The sequence below is a fragment of the Parasteatoda tepidariorum genome, chromosome 7 (assembly GCF_043381705.1).
Source record: "Parasteatoda tepidariorum isolate YZ-2023 chromosome 7, CAS_Ptep_4.0, whole genome shotgun sequence".
In the NCBI taxonomy this organism is placed as follows: domain Eukaryota; kingdom Metazoa; phylum Arthropoda; class Arachnida; order Araneae; family Theridiidae; genus Parasteatoda; species Parasteatoda tepidariorum.
Window position 1 is genome coordinate 26,226,898 of NC_092210.1, and position 23,563 is coordinate 26,250,460.

General features: G+C 31.0%; 1 protein-coding gene across 1 annotated transcript in view; it reads right to left on the reverse strand.

Moving 5' to 3' along the window:
* The window catches only part of LOC107456324 (Limb expression 1 family member lowfat), a 171,568-nt gene that overhangs the window by 40,028 nt on the left and 107,977 nt on the right, over positions 1–23,563 (reverse strand). Inside the window, exon 2 of the mRNA XM_021144480.3 lies at positions 19,008–19,171. Coding sequence (XP_021000139.1) covers positions 19,008–19,171 — 164 coding nt within the window. The remainder of the gene's footprint in view (positions 1–19,007; positions 19,172–23,563) is intronic.

The window sequence follows — 23,563 nt, forward strand, 5'->3', positions numbered from 1 at the left end:
ACTTTTATTATTTTTAGAGGGAGCAGCAGTTACTGCAGCTTTCATACTGCAATTTTTAGAGAACAAAAACAAATTTCTTTGTACCATACGTAAAGGACGGGATTGAAATCGAACATTGATTTACCTAATTTATGAATGGCTGATTCATTGATTATATGATTTATTAATTCGTTCACACCTTGATTCGCTGTTACATTGATTGTACTTCGTCCGTTCTCAATACCCTTTCAGGGGTGGGGGGAGTGAAATCCATTCTACTTATTTTTGATAATAATAATTAGAGCCCGGATTTTGATGACCTAAAAAATCTCAACTAATGCCTTTAAAAAGTGCAAAAAATGCCCCTAAGGAAATGCAAGAAATGCCCTTGAAAAATGCTCTAAAAATATGAAAATTGAGCTAAAAATAACTTATGACATGACTTAAATAAAGTAAAAATATTGAACTAAAACTATTTTTTACTCTTTAAAATAATTATGAGTCATTTTAAAAAATATAAAGCAATGCAATACTTGTTCTACGTTCATTAAAGTTTGAAAAATATTTTTTATATCCTAAAATAACAACAACAACAAAAAAGGAAAATACATTGAAATTTTCACTTTGTATAGAAACTTTAATGAATATAACAACTTCCATCTCATAATATTACTAAAAATCAGAATTACAATGGATTATTAAATGATTTTTGATATTTTGAAATGTAAACGAGCGTTTCTTGTCTGTAAGTAAATTTTTATACCTGGAGAAGCTACTGATGTTATTGGTGCGTACTTGAAAAAGCCCCACTTACCCCACTTGCCCCAATTACTGAATATTCTTCAATTTGAAAAGATGTTCCTTCACCTGTTAATATCCTAGAGATTTTCTTCATTGTTTGGAAGCCAGTGCTCTTCTCCAAAACTTTGTTCAATTTAGCTGCTACATTTTGTGCTATCTTTCCCCTTGCTTTTTGTAACACTTGACTCACTACGTCAATATAATTTATTGCATCGCAAAGTTCCAATTCTTGTTTCTCCAAGCTTGTAATTGTCGAGGACACAATAGCAAAGTTAGACTTGATAAATGATAAGTTTCCTTCGATTTTATCAGTGGCCAACACGTTTTGTGCTATTTTAATTGATGCAGCATCTTTTGAATGAAGACAAATTATAAGACAAATCTTGCATTTCATGTAATAAAAATGCCCCAAAAAATAATAAAAATTGGAAAAAATTAACAAAAAATTTAAAAAATGCTTTAAAATGCAAAATACGCCCCAAAATTTTAAAAAAATGCCCTATAGATCTAAAAAAATGCTCTGAAGGACAAAAATGTCCAAAAATGCAAAAAAAAATGCAAATGTCATCAAAATCCGGGCTCTAATAATAACATAAACCACAAAATTTTAATAATTTTTATCTTTAAAACAACATGACTTTTCTCAACCACTTTTTATTTTGAAAAAAGTAAAGGTAAAGAAAATAACTTCATTGTGTGTCCGCTTATGTTCGCTTCCCAGGTACCCAGTCTATTTAAATAAAGCAAGCAAGTGGGTCCGCTTACGATGACCTCAATTATCTTGGTTTTCTTGGCTAAATTTTTTGATTAAAACTCTTTGCCCCACAAGGAGTTAATCAACGTAACTTTCTATTTCTTACGCTTTTTTTACTATCATAATTTCTTTTTTCACACTTTAGCTATTGATTTTTCTTCTAAATTCTGTTATTTTACTCAGATTCGAATCCCAACAGTGACTAGTTGATACGAATTATGAACCCGGTTTGCACCGACCACAGTGCTGACGTAAAATATCCTCGGTGGTAGACGGATCATGGATCACTAGGCTGAAACAGGTGGCTATAAAAAGTGATTGAAACGAAATTCATTTTATTTATTTATTATCTCTTTAATTATTCAATCGTAATTACCAGTATAATTTAAATTTCAAACTATTCATATTTAAAGAAAAACATTCTTTGCATTCGATTTCAGCAGTAAACTGGAGAAAAAAAATATGCTAGAAAATGTTGCTAAGTTAATTTTCTTTCAATAAAATTTTTACTTTTATTAGTCACCACTTTTTCTATTTTTAGTCACCCGTGAGACCTTTTTGCATCTGGCTAACCGTGGGTGGTTTTGTGGTTTGCCTCTCCGTCCAACGCAAATGCGGGTTAGTTCGGTCAAAAAATCTTCCACGGTGGTTAGTTTGTCCCAATTCTTGATTGACGAGTTCTCTTGTTTTCTGCGTCGGGTTCAAAATTAGAAGACTAAGTAGTTGAACATCGGTAGTCTAAATTCAGAATTGAGTCTGCTGCTCAACACCAGTTATAAAATAAAATAAGCAACGTCCGTGGGTCAAAATAGGCCTGATAGCATAACCAATCTGACCAGCACTATTTTAAAATTTACCACGAGAGTTAACTTTACAAAGTAAAGATCAGAAGATACAGAATTACTCGTGAAACTCAACATTTAATTGTAAATAATAACCAAAGGTAGCAGTGCTGGATTACCCATTGGGCCATGGCCTGGGGCCCTCAATGATTAGGGGCCCCCTTAAAATAAATTTTTCGAAAATAAATTTTAAAAAAATTAATAAAAACAGTGATTTTTTTTTAAAAATCGATTTGAAATATATATTAATAAAATACGATAATTTTTTTTTACATAGTGTTAATCATATTTATTTATTACTTATTTTAGTTATTATTTATAAATATTATTATAGTTTATGAATTATAAAATTTATCAATGTTTTTTAAGTTCAAATTTGTGATTTTGATTTGCGTGCGAAAAAATTGAAGGCAGTACTATAGCGATCAAAGAATTAAATGTTGTTGACATTATTGAGACGTTTTAAATGAAAAAGAAGTTAGTTAATGCCTCAACTGAAGTGTCTCATAATTTTTTTAGTGTTTTATAATTATTTAGTGTCCGTAGTTCTATTTAATCAATAAATAATTACTAAATTATTGACTAAAAGATAAGTGTTTGTTTATTGTTTCATATACTCTAGAAAAAACTCATACAATTGGCCACTTTTAATCAAATTTTTTCAAAATGTTACGATTATTTTTTAGTTCCAATTTATCAAAATAAAGTAAAATTTAATTCGTTATTATTTATTTTAATTTTAAATATGCTTTCTTAAAGGAAAAGTTATATAAATACTCTTATATTTGAATAAATAAAAAATATACGAGACAAAAAATTTAATCTGAGGGGCCCCAAAAATTCGAATGGCCTAGGGCCCCGCGTTCGCTTAATCCGGCACTGAAAGGTAGTAAATTCACATGCTTCAAAACTTACAAAGTGTCACTGGCTCTCTCACCGCACAGTTATCTTATTTATTGTCTGATTCCAAACGAAAATTTTAGTGATGCCAAATGCTCCACTTTTTCCAAAATACGGTAGAGAGTTTAAACCAAAACTTTAGAATTTCAGTTAATTTTAGTAACATTTCAAAAGCTCTTCTCAACATATCCAAAACAAAGTTGTGTTTCTGATGAACTTTTGAATTATTTATGCGTATAGACAAAATAATTTTATACTTCCTCTGTTCCAGATTAGTTGCAACACTTGATTACTTTAGTACTGATTATTGATACTGCTGATTTTATGATTTCATTTGAACATTTTTGTAAGAATTCAGGATGCTATACATATCAGGATGCTACACAATCAGCAATGTTTATTTACTAAACATTCCTTCCTTAAATCAGTTTTAAATTAGTTTAAGAAATCCAGGGTTATCACGTTCTTAAGCTTCGCCTCATTTTGCATGAACTCTTCCACCAGTAATCGCTTAAAACTACCTTCTAGATCTAGCTAATGAATCATGAATTTATTAGTATCCCAGTGAGTTCTATTTTTAGTTTCAAGACTCTCAAGTTAAATTCACTGAGCTTTTCACCGCAGACTTTTACTTAAGTCAAATTAAATTACATTAAGATTTATTTTCTGATAATATAGCCAATTTATGCATACATATTTTTTAACTTAAGCACGTTAAATTCTTTTGCAAATTCTTATTGTATTTGATGAGCAATATTTCTATGATAAAATATATTTACAGCATTTTCTCTAAATATGTTATTTTATCATGTATCAAGGTATGATTTATCTATATTCATCAATTATGTCTTTCATTTTTTCAAAAATCAATTATTGTACAGATCAAATCATGTTTTATCTTTATTTTTAATTTAAGTCTACAATCAATATTTCTAGTGTTATGTAAAAACGTCAATTTGTCATATTGAATTTTTTCATTGTTTTATTATTTCACAAGCAAACGGCTTAATTTTTTTAAGGCTACCACAATGTTTGCCAAATCGATGTATTTTACCTTACTGTATGTAATTTAATGATGAATGGGATAGGTGCCCAGTTTATCTAAATAAAGAAGAAGAATTTATTAGTAATAAAATTTTACTGGTGTCGATCTACTAAACTGCATTTATGACTCCACCTACTTGAAATATAGCAACTCATTCCGGACAAAATTTTTTACCTAAATATAGCAACTAATTTGGAATGGAAGGAGTATCATATTAACATAAACCAAGAATCAATCATTCGATCCAAATTTTTGATACCATTAAATTTTTTTCTTCCGAAGAGCAGAGCAATGTTGGCTTTTTTAAAATTTACATTAACTCAGCATAACGAGCACTTCAATCTGCTGTTTGAAATAATGTAAAACCCGAATCATTTAAACAACTTAGTACAATATTTTAACAAAATTTATAATAATGTAGTTACTAATTATCAATATATACCGAGGAGCCATTACATTATGACCACCCTCCTTCTATAACAATGGGCTCGCCCAGGTTTTTATAGTTTCTCGCCCAGGAAAAATCTTTTCACGGGGCACATTAGGATCCATAATCCTCATAGAACAATCCCTGACGTCTGTAAGCTACTTGAACATAGTTACAAACCAGGTTCACCCATTCATGGCAACAGTTTTCCCTGCGGGGGATGGTGTTTACCAACAGGACAATGCACCATGTCATAAGGGTTGAATCGTCGAGGAACATTCCAGTGACTTTCAAGTCATGTCTTGGCCCCAAATTCACTTGAATTTAATCCATTTGTGGTCCTACTTAGAAAACCAAATTCGTGCTGCCACGCTACCCCCTCGCAATGTGAGGACCAGTTGGTGAGAACTTGGCACCAGATACCTCAGACTACCTATCAGCACCTTGTGGAATCAATGCCACAGCGGGTGCTAGCAGTTTTGAGGGCAGAAGGTGGTCATAATGCATACCTGCCAACTTTTATGCATTTGGCGTAAAATTTTATTTTTATATTTAAAGTGGTAGTAAATATATATTTTCTTTACTTTTAAAAACTTAATTTTTAAATGATTTTGATCACCACTATTTGTAAAAAAATTGAGCATATATATTAATATGTGTTATTTTTTGCTTAAAATTGAAATTTTAATTCCATTTCAATACCACTGGGAAAAATCATAATGGAAGGGATTAAAAGTTGGCAGGTATGATAATGTAATGGTTCTTAGGTGTATAATTCTTTTTTAAATTTTAGAGTGGTGACTTAATATGTCTACTCATAGATATCAACGGAGTGCAAAAGATGCCGTGCAAATGCTTAAAATAGTTCCCTTACGGTAAAAATGTAGCATTTTTTTTTCTCACTTAACAAAAACGGTTGGGAAGCAACTAAAAGGTTGTGTCCGTGTGACTCAGGGGAAAAAAATTCTGTCACGAATATAAGAAAAATATAATAGTGGTAGTAAATTCGCATTAATGCTTCATAGAAATTCCCTCTTTTAAGGGATTTCAGGAAGGAGACTGGGGAGTTTTGTTCTCAGAATTATTAATCGGAAATATAAAGCTGTGAGTTATCCTTTCAGAAACAGTTTTAATTAAAAGACTACTTTAAAGTAGACGATATATATATANTATATATATATATATATATCACCGGAAATTTTATTTTTATACTTGAAGTGGTACCAAATTATAATTTTTGAAAAAAATGCAATCCTTTGATTTATAAATGTAATTAAAAATGATATTGACATTTGTCGAAAATATAAGGATTCATGTAAATAATTTACGAACTCTTCACTTTACCACACACACATATATATAAATAAAATAAGTAAACATATCCAGCATAAAATAAACTTATGCAATTTAGTATATTTTAAGGAACTAATGTGGTTCTTGTTCCAATCAATTTGATTTAAAATTATTCTTACTATCACTTCATGTAAATAATTTAAACAAATGGTAGTTAGGTAAATAATTTTATATTATTTTAAGCGTCATTGGGAAGGAAAAAGTTTAACTTACATTTGTCAATTCAATTCTTATTTATCTATCGCTAAAAAATGTAGATTTTGGCACTTATAAATTAGCAATACACACTTACTAAACGATGCGAATGTCGTGCCAACAAAAGATTACCGCTGCCTAGGAGCCCTTTTAAAGTACGGGTTAAAGCAACACCTATTGCACTATCTATTGCCTATTGCAACATCTATTGCTTTACGCTAAAAGGGTTGTATGCTTTTTTTAAAAAATTTTTTAAAACCGTCGTTGAACAGCCGACCCATTTTTGGGTATGTTAACTCCGTAGCCTTGTAATTTTGGACCCAATGCAGAAGACAAGGGAACTCTTGGATCAAGTATTGGGAGAAAGTTTGCCTTCATGGAGGACTTTTTGATGTAAATAACCGCATTTGCGTTACATGGAGAGAAAAACCATGAAAACCTCCCACTGTTGAGGGGACTCTAACCCATGATCCGTCTACCACTGAAGATATTTTACGTCAGCACTATAGTTGGTGCGAGCCGGGTGTGGAATTCGTATCGATCAGCCATCGCTGGGATTCGAACCCGATTCACTTCCTTGGAAGATGAACGCTCTACCCCCTGAGTCACCACGTCTCAGGGTTGTATATTGCGTTAAAGATGGTTTTTATTTAAAATACCATTATTTTAAAAAAATGTTTAAGCTGCTATCACTGAAATAAAACCATTTTGCTTCTAGGCCGTAAATGGTCACAACCAAAACTAATGAAAGAGAAACGAGAATGTAAAATATAAATACAAATACATATTTACACCGAGTAACACACTTCCTGACTACCGGGACAGCAGATAATATCGAGAAGGATAAAAAGTATTTCCCCTAAATAAAGCCTGTTAAAAGCCGATATTTTTGCCATAAATGTTTCGGCATGTCAATCATCTGAATAATAAAAATTTGAAAGAAACATTGTTTCGAAATATAACCCTTGGGGACAACAACTACAACATAATTCCAGTATTTAATGAAGTCAGCCTTCAATGCTGCCAGAAATTGAAACAGTCAAACTTTGGCACAACTTTAAATACGTCGCCCATGAATATCGTCCATGTTCTTACAATGTAAAGAACTTGCCCGGCCTGAAAGTCTATCAGTTGTTTCGGCAAATAACAGTGAATGTGTTTCCAGAATTTTTTAATTCGATTTGGGGGAAAAGATAAGTTAAATTTACCAACATAATTGAAGTATTCTCACACCATTAATATGCTCTCTCCTGCTGTTTAATGGAAGATATATCCTCCTCTTTTTTATGCAATGGCAATAAAACATTAAGTTATATTTCCTCTCTTTTCTACTCCCCTTTGCTGATGGATAGCTTTCAACATGGGTTACTGTTTAATTCTTTAATTTAGAAAATTTCGCCGGGATAGAACGTTAAGCAGAACGTTAAGCTCGTGTTCGTGAAAACATGAGTTCGAATCTCACCGGCCGTGTATTAAATGGAATCCTCGTGTATTAAATGGTAACTGGCGCACGTCGGGGTCACAGAATCCTCCAAGTTCTTTTAACAGATCCATGCCTTGGGGGTATTGAATTGGAGATTAATCATTCTCTGGTTCATGTCAAAATAATTGATCTGGGAATGAAGGAATGGACTATGATTGGGTCCTCCATGTAAAACGGGCTGTGTGACTGAAGTGATATTCTTGACAATAGATGGCTCCACTGAAAAACCAAGAAACTCACCCTCTGCCTTAAAAATTCTCTTGATTTCAATCTGTCTTGCCGGCAACAGAACAATATATCACAAATTGCTTGCACGGTGCAAAAGAGAAGATGAGGACAGGAAATCTTCCCCAATGGATGTTCATGAATGGTGTATGAAGGCTTTGGTGGTAAACGTTTGGTGACTTTCTCTAACAGTTACCATACTAGAAACCCATTACTGCTATTTGTAGAGAACAAAATGGGATTTTCCTTTTTAGAATATATGTTACATTTGTAAATTCATAAATTAACTAGTTAAATTCAGTTTAAAAGCTTACAAAAGTGTTGTTTCTAGAATATAAAAAGCGCTTGAAGTAAGCTCGCTTGCCCCCTTTTAATATTACTAGGGCGCTGAAAGCACAGTTAATTGATTAATATATTAGTCTTGATTTATAGTAATTTTGATCACCACTGCAAGTAAATAGTTTAAACTATATTTAAAACCTTGCTTTTTTATGTATGCTAATAATTGCTAGAAAATTTTAAAATTCATTCATAAAAGTTATTACTTAAAACCACTCAAAGCGTAAAATTATTATTATTATTTTTTTATATAAAAATGTCCATTGTCTTTTTCTTATTACTTTTTATTTTAGAGTGACATAGAATTCAAATAACCTGAATAATGATGAACAATTAAACGAAATACCAGAATTAATTTTTCAGAATATAGGTTTTTTTTAAGAGCGCATTTGGTGAAAAACCACGCAATTAGGTGTTTCTATACATATTGTGCTGTTATTCAGTTGAAATTCTAGGAACTTGAAAGTACCTAGATGAAAAAAATACCGGAAGAAAAAAAACAGATACAGAAATGAACTAGAGTAATGCAGCTTTGGAATTGGAGCACTATATTGCCTCAAGCTCTTCATACCTTAATTAATCAATTAAGACACTACTCAAAGTTACGAAATCAGAGAATGTACTTTCTCTAAATCAACATACCTTTCAAACATTTAAATTTTTCAAATTAGGAAACAATAATGCATATTTCGAAAGAGTAAACGTTTAAAACTAAATAATTTAAAAAAAAAAAAGAGAAAAAATTCCTTTTCAAGTTAAAAAAAGGCTAAGAGAAAAACAGTGTCTATTATAATTATAGAATATAACGGTACAGGACCGAAGATGCTATAAATATTACAGTTCATTAAGAATAGTTTTTGAAACATTTTATCCATAAAATAATGTTAAGTTCTAACATTTTGTCTTTTAATTATCATTTTATTTTTAAGAAATAAAATTTATATGGGCACGTGACAAAAATTACATCCTTCACCGTATCCGCCGAAAAAGAAGGATAAAAAGCAGCGTTAAGAAGAGAGCGGACCATTTATCAAGCGATGCATGGGAAAGGGGAAGAAGGGTTCAAGTATAAAAAACGATCATTAATTATTAAGAAAGGTCCCCGGGCACCACTCCCTGTATTTTGGGTTTTAAACATACGTCTAATGGGGCTTTTAACCATTAACTTTGTCTACTGGAAAGGATTTCACATCGCAGGATGGAAGGGGTGGGGGGGAAGCCAAGAATCTCCGGCAGTTTAGCATCAAAAGATTGGGAAGACGATATTGAAAAGAATATAACGCTGGAGTGACTCAATGTTTCCAGACTCCTCATTGAAATACAAGGCGTTAAAGCTACGTTTTTACATAACTGCGATAGACCATCCAATATTCATGAGCACTACGCGTGTTCAAACAGTCCAGAGCTCTGGGGCAACGCTCGCTACTCGCCATACCATGAGTATCAGCTACCAAAACTAGTTTTGAATTTTTTTTTCAATTAAAATGACCCTTTTGAAATGAGCCATTATAAGATTCAGTTGAAAATTGTAAACATGTTGTAGAAATCATGAAATCGCATGTTGGTCGTATGCTCATGGCCAGTAAAATTTCCAGTTATGGTTACATAAAAGAGTCCAGTAAGTCACGCATTACCCCTGTTACTTGAAATAGCATTATTTTGTATATATTTACTGATAATAATATTTATATGAATTATTTTACAAATCGCGAAAAAAAGAAAGCACCAGAAAAAAAGGGAAAAAAAAGTCCATCGAAAAGAGCACCGGAAAAAAAGCATTTGGAAGAGGAAAAAGAGAAGCGGAAAACGATTGGAAAATTATTTGAACGAAATTGGACAAATAATTCTCCAGAAATCAAATTTTAAACAAAACAACTTTTTTTTAAAATTTAATAGATCATAAATATTCCACTTCGTTCTAATCTTGTATTTTTGACATTTAAAATAATATACTTAAAAATAATGTGAAAAGTTGTACACCCCACAATTCAACGTTTTTGCTTTAGATTGTAATTAAATAAAATTATAAAAAATAATATATAATTATGCCTAATTTTGCGGCTGCTCTCCACCTTTTTTGAAGCCAAATTAGCCGGGAGGGGAAGAAAAACTAAGTTTATAAGGAGATAGTACGTTTTAGTGTCTGATTTCGTAAATATCGTCTGCACTACTTAATTAACATATTTATGGTTAGGCAGAACCACTGAGGCTGTCTTACTACGTGAAAACCCGTTTATTAGCTCAAAAAGTGTTTACTTCTTTTTATTCTGTACTTAAATTCGCAAAATGGCGATTGTTTAGAGTTCGAGCATACTTGAAATTTACAATTTTAGTTATTACAAACAGAAGATTTTGAAATGGCATAATATTAGCATTTGCACATAAAGCTTGTTGTTGCGAAATTGTACAATGGGACGACAGCATGTAGTCAGAAAAATTTCTTCCAAGATGGAGGGAAATATTACCTAAGTTGCCAACTTGTCTGATTTCGTAAATTAAAATATCGTCTGCACTACTTAAGTAACATATTTATGGTTAGGCAGAACCACTGAGACTGTCTTGCTACGTGAAAAAACGTTTATTAGCTCAAAAGTGCTTACCTCTTTTTATTCTATATTTAAACGCGGTTTGATTCATAGTTTTAACCTTTTACAGTCGGAGTACTTAAAATGCTATTTAAATTAATATAAGGACTAATTTATTTAAAATATCTCTTCATTTATCAAATGGAGCTGGGTACCTCAGCCAAACATGGCCTTTGCCCATTTATTGTACCCATAATAGCCAGTGCAGTAGACAAATTACATTAAAATGTGTCACACTTGAGAAGAGGGGATATCGTTGTTGCTTTCAAGCTGGATGAAATAATGGACGAATTCAATATATACATTTTATGGCTGAATTATGTCATATAGCTGAAAAAGTGCGGCGAATAGATCTAACATATTTGTACTTATCTTTGAGTAATAATCATCCTTATCAAAATGTATCTGGGCCCCTGACACCGTTTACGGCCCTTTTACCATCCATCTTGAGGTTTTAACATGAAGATGGGGTTTTTGAGCAATTTCGTTCGTTGTTTTAGAACTGGGCATCTGAGGCTTAAATGGCCCTTATCCCATTCATCATGAAATATCCCAGAAGGACATACATAAGAAATTTCGAGCAATTATACAATGCAGAATTATTATATAAAAACTAATAATTATAAAATAATGTGGTAGCGAAATATTAAGACACAAAGATTTCAAATTTCAAAGTGGCGACTTTTGATGTCGCCACATAGGTGTCAGAGAATACAAAAGGTAAAAAAATGACCAATACCAACCATCGGTAATACAGTTTCATTTTTAATTAGTGGGTAATTATGCTTCTTAGAGTTTAATTTCTATAAAATTCTTAATAACTTAATTATTATTTATCTACCACTTTGTAAAAATTTTCCCAACAGCCGTAGCAGGGCTACCAAATTTTTACGCTTTTTGAGAAAAAATTTTTTTGTGATTTCTATTGTGGTAGCTAAGTTTGTATTTTAATTTAATGCATGATTCGCTGTTTTATAAATTTGATTTAAAGTTATTTTCTATACCACTACATTTAAATGATTCAAATGTTCATAAAAAACACCACTTTTCCCTATTTCTCTCATGGTAAAGCTTTTATAGTGTTGGTAAAATTGCCAAAAAATCTGAGAACTTTAGTTTTTCATTACCTATCATTCTATAAAATATTTTGTTAAAAGTGTACTAGTTGGCAGCCATGTATTAGTCACTCCTTCGTTATAGAGAATCTTTCAATGACTTTCTGAATATGTTTTAAATACATGACTGCCTCTGAGATGCTCTTTACTTTTAAGTGTTGTTTTCAATGAATGTAACTATAATGAATTAAATATGTACCTGTTACGTTACTTGTGTACTTGTTACGTTACTTGTGTAGCTGTTACATTACCTGTGTACGTTACGTACCTGTACCTGTTACCATTGAGTTTTGAGAGTACCTGTTACGTGTCACTGAAATACTTATAACGTGTCATAGTTTTAAAATTACTGTCTTTAATGCCGTGTTCGTATGGTTTTAAAAAATTTTTACAAGTGATAGTAAAAATAAGATGAAAATTTGTATTTTATAGTAAGCCCCAAAATGTTTTAATAACTCAAAAAAAAAAAAACTCCTAAATTATATATTACAGTTAATTGTACATGCCTATTTTAATGCAAAAACTTACTTTTTCTGAAGCAACATATAAATGTTACAGTGCATTTGATTTATCGTGCAAAAAGATTTCCTGAAATCAAATTTCCCAAAATTCTGAGAATTAGAACAGTAACATAATTATATTTCATAGTACTTTTAATCACTTAAAGAAATGAAAGATGAAACGACTCAATACGACAAGAAGTGAAAAGTAAATTTTGAAACAGATGGTGGAATGTCAAGTTATTCCACTTAATAAGCAATAATTTTCAAGTGGTAGCAAAATTTATCTTTCAACATTTAACTTTTACTTTGGTCTGTAGTTTTTATCGTTGATATAATTTTCAAATTTAAAGATTTCATTAAAATTTGCTATTTTACATTCTATGGCTTTATCGAAAAAATCTGCGTTTAGCTTCTATATATGCTGTGATAGAGTTGGTATTTTGAGGTCTGTATGAATATTAATATTCCGGATGAACCATCCTGCACAGGTTATATAAATTCTGAAAAAAGTGATGAATTATATAAGCCTACGAATTGTTTAGAAATAGTGGTGGATAGAAATCTACTAAATTGAATTTATTAAATCAAGAATCACAATTGATACACTACCACTTGAAAATATTTATTCGCTGTCAATAGCAAGTTGGCATATCTGTGTATATAAATAAAATTATTTTTGTGAATTCGATATTGTAAGAATTTCTTCAAACCATTTCAGTAACGATAATAATATAAAAAAATTGAAAATTTATTCGAATTATGTGTTTCTAATAATCTTGATTTCGCCGGTCACCGGTGACTCCCGTGGCGCTATGAACAAACTCAGTGCCGGTCACCGGTGACCCTATGACATTTAACGTATTAATGCCGTTTATTGTCAGCGTGTCAAAAAGAATTTTATTGCATTAAACATACCCATATTGATAAGACCACTATGCTATTTTCCTTGATTAATATGCACCCGTTAAAATGCCACATACCTGTTTCTTCCACTAATCTCTTTATTTTATAGTTCCCAAGATCAGAAAAAAAGCCTTCATTGCTAACTTTGCAAAAAAACTTGATAACTTCCAGTATTGGCTACCACTTTAGTCTTAAAAAAAGTCGCAGAATTTTATATCAAAATTAAAAAATATATATTTTGTATTTTGGTAAAGTCGGATATATTGTTTCTCCACAATACGTTTTAAAAATGAAGCGATTGATTTAATATTCTCTATCTTTTTTTAAATCACTTAAGCATTACTCAATTATTGGTGCGTCCCCAAAGAAAAAAATGCGTTCCAAATAAACCACATTTAATACTTTTTTTTTTTAAATATTGAGAAGGATTTCACATTAGTGTGCGACGACTGAACTTAACTTAATCGTAACAGCGACAGTTACGATCAGTAACTGTCTCTGTCATTTACCAGAAGAATCCTAACCGCCATTGTAGAATGACGCACTGCTCTTGTTTTCATATTTTCCCTTTTTATACTTAATAATTAAATGTAAAATAAATACTAATTAAATGTAAACTCAATCTATTCATCTCCTGAACACAACCAACCACCACAAGTGTCTCGGAATTACTTTTTAAGTAAGGAAAAACAAAAACTTTTCTGAAAACAGATAAATCACGGTTCTTCTGATTTATCAGCGCCCAGCGTCGTTATCGGAAAACAAGCCAAGAAAAAAAGAAAAGAAAAAAGGTAAAGAGTGGTAAGCGAAACAGCTTTACTCATACTCATATGTGGTAGTTATCTTAGCATCAGCCCCGCGAGAGCTCTAAGAAACAGCTTTATTCTCTCTATCCACCATAGTATGTTAAGGTGAACAAATTTGTTATGGTACGAAATCATAGAGTAAATATTTTTAAATCTGATGGGGTCGCTATAAGCAGGGATGCCACAGGCGACCCTTTATGGACCCTCTACGTACAAAGTGGTAGAAACTCAATTCATTTTTGTTTATTTATTATCTCTTTATTCAATAGTAACTACCATTATGACTTACATTTCAAATTATTCATACTTTGGGCAAAACTTTTTAATAGCAACGTGAAAAAAATATGCTAAAAAAGGTAGCTACTTCTAGTTTCTCTTAATGAAAATTTGAATTTTATTAGTCACTACTTTTTGCAATTTTAGTCGCCTATGGCAATCCTGCTAAGAACGGAAAACAATCACTTTAAACGGTCTGCTGTTTTATGAATAGGATCAGTTTTAATGGCACCACAATATAAAAATTCGGGTGTTATGGAGTAAAATATATTTCAACAGAAGTGCAAACGTTTTATAAAGTTACTGGAACTACTTTGCCACATTTCAAATTTAAAAATCATTCCAAATTTTTTATAATTTAGATATGTTTTTTGAAATCACGGATATGTAAAAGTATTTGGGTTGATACAATTTGAAAAAAATCAGTAAATAGTTGCTAAGGTTTCTTAAAGGCTACTTAAAATGTTTAAATTTAACTACCACTTGAACATTTCAAAAACAGTCCTCAGATTTATTTATTTATTTATAAATTTTTTTCATCATCAACCAGCATCCAAAACTCAAGTCACCCATAGTTTAGAGCAAGCTGCTTCGTTTCCTATTCCATTATTATTATTTATTCAAGCAAAGTGCTTGAATCCTCCTGACAATCTGCTAACATCAACAAAACCAAACAAAATGACAAATACTCCACGATGAATGGGATAGGGGCTGCTTCGCGCCCCAGATCCAAAAACAAGACAAGATTATATATTTTTTTTCTCCCTTCAAACATATTTTAATAAATTAGACTTGAAATAACTTCCACTACAAGATGTAATAATTATAGAAGGTATATAAAAAGGTTGTATGTAAAAGTTATTATTGTCTTTTATACTGTTTCGTTGGAATTATTAATCCCTGGGACTGATGATTCAGAAAAGCATTCGTATAAAATCAGCATCAAGTTGTAATTAAATAAAAAAAAGGTAATCGTTGCTTATTTGACAGACTTTCTTTGCTTTTACTTTAATTATTGTTTGTTTAATCATATATATAATCGATGTTAATTCAAAGTATAAGTAAATAATTTTATTTTGAACTAAAGTAATGGTGAATTAAATAAATCAAACAATTATAACTCCGCCCACAAATAAACTGCTAAAGAAATACTTTGATTACCAGTTTTATCTTTTCACCCTGATTGATATGGTTTTATGCTGGCACGTATTTGTGACAGTCGGCGCGAAAGGGTTAAGTTTTCTGCTTTAGTTGGAAAAAATATTTCTATGTCTTTTGACGACCACTAGGGAAAATATTTTCTGAAACTACGCAAATCATGCAATAGTTGGAGAGTATGTGTGCTAATGTATGTCTTTGTATTTTTATTTATTTAGATCTTTTGAAATAAAATCATCTTTCAATTTAAAATAACAATTAATTCTATTATATAAGTCAAATTATAATCAGTCTATGCGTCTTGTAACAACAAAAATTATGCTGTCTCATAATTTTGAAGTCAAATCGCTCAATTTAGGAAAAATAAACTTACTGGGGTTTTTTGATTGTCTAATATAAAATTACTAGTCAACATTTCAAATATTAGTGAATAAGCAATTAAACATTTATCAGTTAACGATTTACCAATTTTTACGTCCTTAAAAGTTTAAAAAGTAGTAGCAAAATTATTTCTGACTCTTTGTAACTAAAGGACCCCTTAAAATAATTCTAGTCTATTGATCTATATTCAGAATGGAATGTAATATCTAGAAGTTTTCTTTATTTTTCGATGAAATTGCAGCTAAAAATGAGAAATGTAGTTAATTTAGTTTTAAATTGAACAATGATTTTTTTTCTCCTTCTTATATTATTGAAATAAAACGAACTACGTACACAAAATTCTGATTTATCAGATTATTTAAATAGCCTAATATATAAGTTCCAACTTGTACACGTTTTAGAAATAATTTTACCAGTGTGGCAAAATTTATGCTTTTATATTTTATTCTTGGTTTGACTGTTGTGATTAAAACATATTTAGATAATTTAATGAAAAATAAAATTTGCGAAAATCGTAATAAATGTAATGTATATAAAAGAATTTTGTAAATTTTCAATAAGTCATAAAGATTTTACAACACTTAATATCACCTTCGCTGCGAATCGGATCTGACAATCCGATATAACTTTACCGTTTTTAAAGCACAAAGAATTAAATAAAAAAATTAATTAAAAAAAAATTTGTTTTTGCCCTGCCCTAACTGGGCAAATAAAATTGCCGCATAAACTGCCGCAAATAAAATTTGCGAAAATCGTAATAACTGTAATATATATAAAAGAATTTTGTCACTTTTCAATAAGACATAAAGATTTTCCAACGTTTAATATCACCTTCGCTGAGAATCGGATCTGACAATTCGACATAACTTTACCGTTTTTAAAGCACAAAGTATAAATTAAAAAATTAATAATTAAAAAAAAAAAGTGTTTTTGCCTTGCCCTAACTGCAGCGTTCCTCGCAAACTTAAACAAAATCGCTAACTTAGTTTTCAAAAACAAATTGGATTAGTTTTGTTTTCAGAACACCACACCGTCTGCAACAGAAACTGTTTCCATTGACGACAGCCGACGGAAATGAATCAGTCTTAAGTAAATAAACAAATAAAAACTGAGAGAAAGGTATGACCTTCCCCCTTCCCCTTCTAATTGTCGAGCCCTTGCGGGAAAATTTTCTAACTTCTCGTTTCCTGATCAGCAATTATTTATTCTTCTATATACACTCAGGCATCTGAACTTCTAATCGTAAGAAAGTATGATGGCTTAAATTTTTATTTATTTATGTTTACGTTTCTTCAGAGATGACTTAAAAATGTTAGGTTTTATTAATAAATAAATAAAATGAATTGAATATTATAATTAGTTCCTTTTGTGTCTGGAAATTTTGTTAAAATATAAACTTCTTTCTAAAAAAAAATTACCTTGAATTATGTATTTGTGGAATTTTTTTTCTACACCAGCTAAGAGGACAATATCACCTATTCTGGTTTGTTTTCACTCTCAGTTTCTTATAAACAAAGACAAACATCCGTTGACTAATGGGGTAAAGTGGAATTTACTGGATATGAAAAAACTGTAATTTATACATTATTATTAAATTTTACTGTTATTATTTGAGTAAAATAAAACAGAAAAATTAAAGACGAGTATTATCTCTCTTTTAAATATAAATTTGGAGAAGAAAAGTCAATTTAATACAAACGCTTTTATACTAACACTATGTAAACATTCATTTACAACAGCAGCAACCAAATTTTTCTACCACTTTAGTTTTAGTTTTAATGCATAAATTTTAATTTTTAAGATTTAAAAAAAAATTGCTTTACCTACCACAAGAAATAAGTTATTAAAATATATCTATATTAGATATATTAGTATGGGAGTTATAAGTTAGAACTCCATTTGATCCCCAAACTTTAATTTTGTCATGTATGTTTCTAAGTTTAAATTCAGGATGAATGGGAAAAGGGTCGTAAGGCCTCAGACTCCCAGTTCCACTACAACGAACGAACGAATGGGAGTTATAAGTTATGCTATTAAATGTTTTGAAAGCAGCTTGGCGTTTAGAAATTTCTTCGCAATTTAATTATTAATTTACTAACATTTATATTATACCAAACAGGTAACTATGTATTTGTAACTGAAGACAAATCGTTGTGTTTTTAAACTAAAGTGGTAGCTAAAAAAGAGAAATAAGGAATTAGCTTAAGTAAAAATTTTACCTGTTAATAAGTAGTGGTAGTCACGTTGAAAATTAACAATTATTAATATTAGGTTTACAACCACTTGAAAAATTTTTGGGGAGCATAGGGAGCCCAGGATCTGCTACTTTCTTCGAAACCATTAGGAGTCAACATTTTTCATGAACTTTTTTAAAGAGAAAAAAATTGATAGCTAAATTTTTTCACTTTTAAAATTTATCTTTGAAAAACTAGACATTCGTGTTTACCAAAATATATTAAGAAAGCAAACATCTGTATTATGATCTGAAAAATAGGACACTGCATCATTTTAATACTTAAGTGGTAGTTAACTCTAGAGAATATAAAATTACTGTAAGCATTACACTAATTTTAAACCTATTAACTTTCAATCTTTTCAAAAACTTTTTTCTCTGTAGTAAGAAAATACCCTTTCAAGCTAGCATTTCATTAAAATTTATTCAGCACCTAAACACATTTTCAGAGAGTTACCAGGCCTACTGTATATAAATATTTAAATTTAAGGTAGTCAAAATAATTTTAAATCACATTTATTCAAGTAAGAATAAAGGGTGAATGTATAAATTATGCTACCACATTAAATAGTAAAATAAAGCCTTCCGAGAAATAGGCAGGTATGCTACCCCATTTTTTGCGCCTTCTCTACAACACAGTCGGAAATGGATTAAACGGATAATGGGTTTTCAGTAGACAATAAATAAATTAGACAAAAACTTACCTGAAAGCTACCAAAACAGCTGCCGCCAGGTAATGTGACATAGCAGACGTATGGAGGGTTCGTAGATGGCATAGATTCATATATCACAAGTGCGCCATTCTTGAGATCAGCCCCCCTGGCCAGTTTCATCTGCCAGAATTCTTGTAAAGCTTCTACCACATTCACTGCGAAAAGAGAATAATTTTCATCAATACAACCGAAGAGTAGGATCTTGAAGTGAAGAAATGTCATTAACTTGAAATGAGAAAATGACACTAAATAAAATTAAAATTGTTTGCGAAAAATCATGTACTTTCTATAACATTTTAAAGTCAAAGAAGGCAACCTCTAAGAACAATCAACCTTCATTAACAACCATTTTACTCTAGAACCATTTTACCGCTCGGGAACACCTGAGAGGTTTCACTGTACACTCACCAAGTTACATAATACAAATATTCAATGTGTCCTGTCTTGGTCAAATGACACACAGGGGTTGGACAAAAATGTGGAAACAATTCCTAACTAGCTCGATCTAAACAAAATTTCTTTTAGCAGCTATTTTTTTTACGTGGCAAAACTGTTCATACAACTTGAAACATCCTGCTTGAAGTTCGTAGAAAAGATGTTACTTCTACTGAAGCAAAATTCGGATCGACCAAAATGAGGAAAGAAAGTTAATAACTCCGTTTCTAGTTTTACTACCAGTAATTTAGAAATCCTAGGATTGCGATATTTATCTAAGAAAGCTTTTAATATTATTGTTGTGTTAGATTAAAAATTGAAGAAAAAAAAAGCTCTTAACCTTCTACGCTCATTTTAGTCTATAAATTTCGCATGAGTAAAAAGAGCAACATTTCTGAAAATGTTCAGCATGATTTTTCAACATGTGCCGACAGTTTTGCCACCTTCCAAAGCTTTTACTGCAAAAAGAAAGATTGTGCACATGGAGTTGGTATAGAAGTGTTTCCATATTTTTGTTCAAACCCAGTAACATCCCAATGGTAAACCAATTCCGTTTACACATTCGGTGGCATGTTTGATGTTTCGACCCATATTCATCAATGCTCTTTGGGAATATCCGTATAAGTTGGCAACGATTGTAGTAAAACTTAAAATTAATCATATAATTTCAACATTCCATTCAAAAAATTGACATCATTAGTTTATTTTTAAAGTCTCTGTTGTTTGGCATTGTTTTACTATGAAATTTGTTGCATTATTTAGTAGATGGGTTTTCTAAAACATGATACATTGTCCCTAGATGGCAACCAACTTTACGACAAACGCTGCATTTTTTTTTTTGATCGACACTATTAGGTTGACTAGTTAAACATTATTGCTACAAAGCAGAAATGTTACACTGCCAATATTATTTTTTTAAAGATTAAATAAAGGCACGCATAAGTCTTTATAAACAAAATATACATATATTATTTCTTAGCTTTTATTGCAAATCTAGTTTAGGAATTTTTATTTTTTGTTTGATAAGGTTCTCAAACGCAACTTCTTTTTAATGATGATAGGCAGAGTTTTTAAATTAAATTTCGATATAAAAGAGGTGTTTATGTAAACTTATTGCAAACCACTTAGTGTGTTTATTAGGAAAGTTAAATTTAATATTGTTTCAAGCCTACATGGTTTATTTGCTAATCATTTATAAACTTTTTGAGGGTTTTGTGATAAAGGTTGCTGCCATATATATATATATATATATATATATATATATATATTACAAAAAGAAAAGACTTGAAATGAAATACCACAGTGCGAGTCACCAGATGAAATAACTCAAGACTGATGCAGTGGGATTCCCATGACATCGAACTAACCGTGTAAAGGATCCGCCGTGTTTCCCCTCCATGTAACGTAAATGTTTGTTAGTTTCGTTCGAAAAGTTCACCCCGAAGGTGAGTTGTCATAATTCTCGAGGCAAGAGTACTCATAAAATAAAATAGTACCCTATCTAAGTCACCAATTAATATATAGCTTTCTTTAATGATAGTTACACATGTAGAAGAGTATGTTAGTCAATAATGAATATTGCAAAAAAAAAGAGTTAAAAACATTAGAAGAATAGTGGTTGGATACAATGGCTAAATGCTGGCACCACTTTTAGAATAATTCCGCTGTCAGATCCGCCTTCGCAGCCCCCTCACCGAAATTAAAGCAGAAGAAAAAAAGTTTCATATCAATGTATTTTGTTCTAATCATAGCCCGAAGAAATAAAGCAGACGCTCTTCAGTGATGAATGATGTGCAGTTTTTGTGTTTTACTCTTATTTACAAGATCCTTCAAACCAACATAATAGAATAGTAAGAGGACGGACACTCCCTCTTTTATCTCCAGCGGAGGTTCGAAACCTGCCTGTATTTCACCGATTCTCTGGGAAAGATTACAAAAGAAATAAATAATTATAAAAGAGGGCCCTTCGTATACGTGATCTGATTACAGAGAGCTGTTGATGACCGAGTCATATCATTCCTTTTGTTACGCCAACTTGATATTCTTTTTTTTATTTCTTATATTAAATAGCAAGACTCAACAATAAAAAATTCAGAGTTTCCATTGGTTCCCAAAGAAATTACAAATAAAGCAAACTGTTTACTTTAACCATGCTTTTCTTGGCTTGTCGGTCAGGTTTATGGATAAAGGACAGGTTAAAGAGCGGAAATGTTTTACCATAGTAATTTTTTATTTTATATTATTTTTATAACTGGCATTGAACAGAAAACCAAATTCTGAGTTTACGACTACCAATGTTCAACTTCGTAGCCTTATAATTTTGAACCCAATCCAGAAGATAAGGGAGCTCCTGGATCAAGTATCTCCTTCAAGTAGCTAAGACAAGAAAACTCCTTCATTGAGACAAACTAGTCTTATCCTGGAGGATCTTTTGATGGAACAAACCCGCATTTGAGTTACATGAAGTGCAAAACGACAAAAAAATCTCCCAGGGTTAAGGAATTTTAATCCATCTATCCGTCTAACATTGACGATATTTTACGTCAGCGTTGAAGTCGGTGCGTACCGGGAGCAGAATTCGTATCAACCAGCCACCGCTCGAATTCGAACATGTATCACCACAGTGAGAGGCGAACTCTTTATACTGTGAGCCACCGTGATTCTACCATTCTAACTTGACACAATTATAACTGCAACAATTGTTTTAGAATTGTAATTTTGCTTACTTGATGGACATAACGTTTGAATCCAGGCACGCAGCCGGGTTGCAATATTTAGGGAGGGGTCCAAATATTTTTTTTTCTCGAAAATTTCTGATTATTTATTCTATGTGAATCGCATCTAAATATATGCCAGAAGCTAGTTATGCAGCGAAATAAATCGAAAAACGAAACGGGAATCTCCATTTCACAATCATTCTTATTACAACTGATTCTTTTTAATACGATTTCCTCTAAATAAAAGTATTGAACTTTTTACACCAATAATAAAAACAAATTTATAATTTATTAAATTGTTGTATTTTGCAGAATTTTTTAATGATTAATGGATAATAATTTCACAGGGATTAACGTCTTATGCAAAGGTCGCAGCCTCTTACTATATTAAAACAGTTTTAAGAAAAGTACTGTTCAGATATCACGAGATCTTCTTCCGACTGTCTGGTTGTTAGATTTGAAGTTCTTGCGGGATATCTGGCCCAGTTATGAGTTTGTTTTTGGTGCATATACTTTAGCTAAAAATGACTAAAATAGGAAAAAAGTAGAGTTTACACTTCGAAATGAAAACCTAAAAGAACTGCTATAAATGATGAAAATGGTTATTAGGGAAACACACTTGAAATCACGGTTTTTATTTTAAAAAATTCTGTTGTTTTTTTTAAATAAAATTCTATATTGATTTATACATGGATGAGTTTGGTAAGAAACCAAAAAAAAATTGAAAATAGAAATCCAGAAATATAATGTTAAAAAAGCAATTTTTGAACAATTAAAAAAATACCTGAAATTTAAGCAAGAAAAAAGTGTAGGCAAGAAACATTTAACTAACTACGGAATGTTATCAACGTTTTAATAAAAATATTGATGCGAGATTTTATTTATTTATTTTAATTTGTGTGAAGATGAATCTCAATATGTTTTTAAATCACGCAAATACGAATCTCGACATTTAATTTTAAAATTCCGTAAATACGATCTCGATGTCAGGTTTTAAAATAGCGTGATTATGAATCTTGATGTTTGATTTTTAAATCGCATTATTTTATGCTTCGTTTTAAAATTGTGCGAATATGCATTCCGATGCATATTTTTTAAGTCACTTAAACACGAATCATAATAGTGGTTTTTTAATCGCGTGAATACGAAACGCAATATTTGATTTTAAAATCGTGGAGACACGAAGCGCGATTTTAAATCGCGTAAATGGAAACCGCGATTTCAAAGCATGGAATGTCACGTTTGCATTAGAAGGAGAAAGCGTAAAAAGAAATATTTTTTTCAATCAGGAATTCGAGGAAGACAAACTTTCTCTGAAGAGACGGATTATCATTTTTCCTTTTTAGTAGTAGTGACAAAAATTTCTGTTAATCTATATATATATATATATAGAAG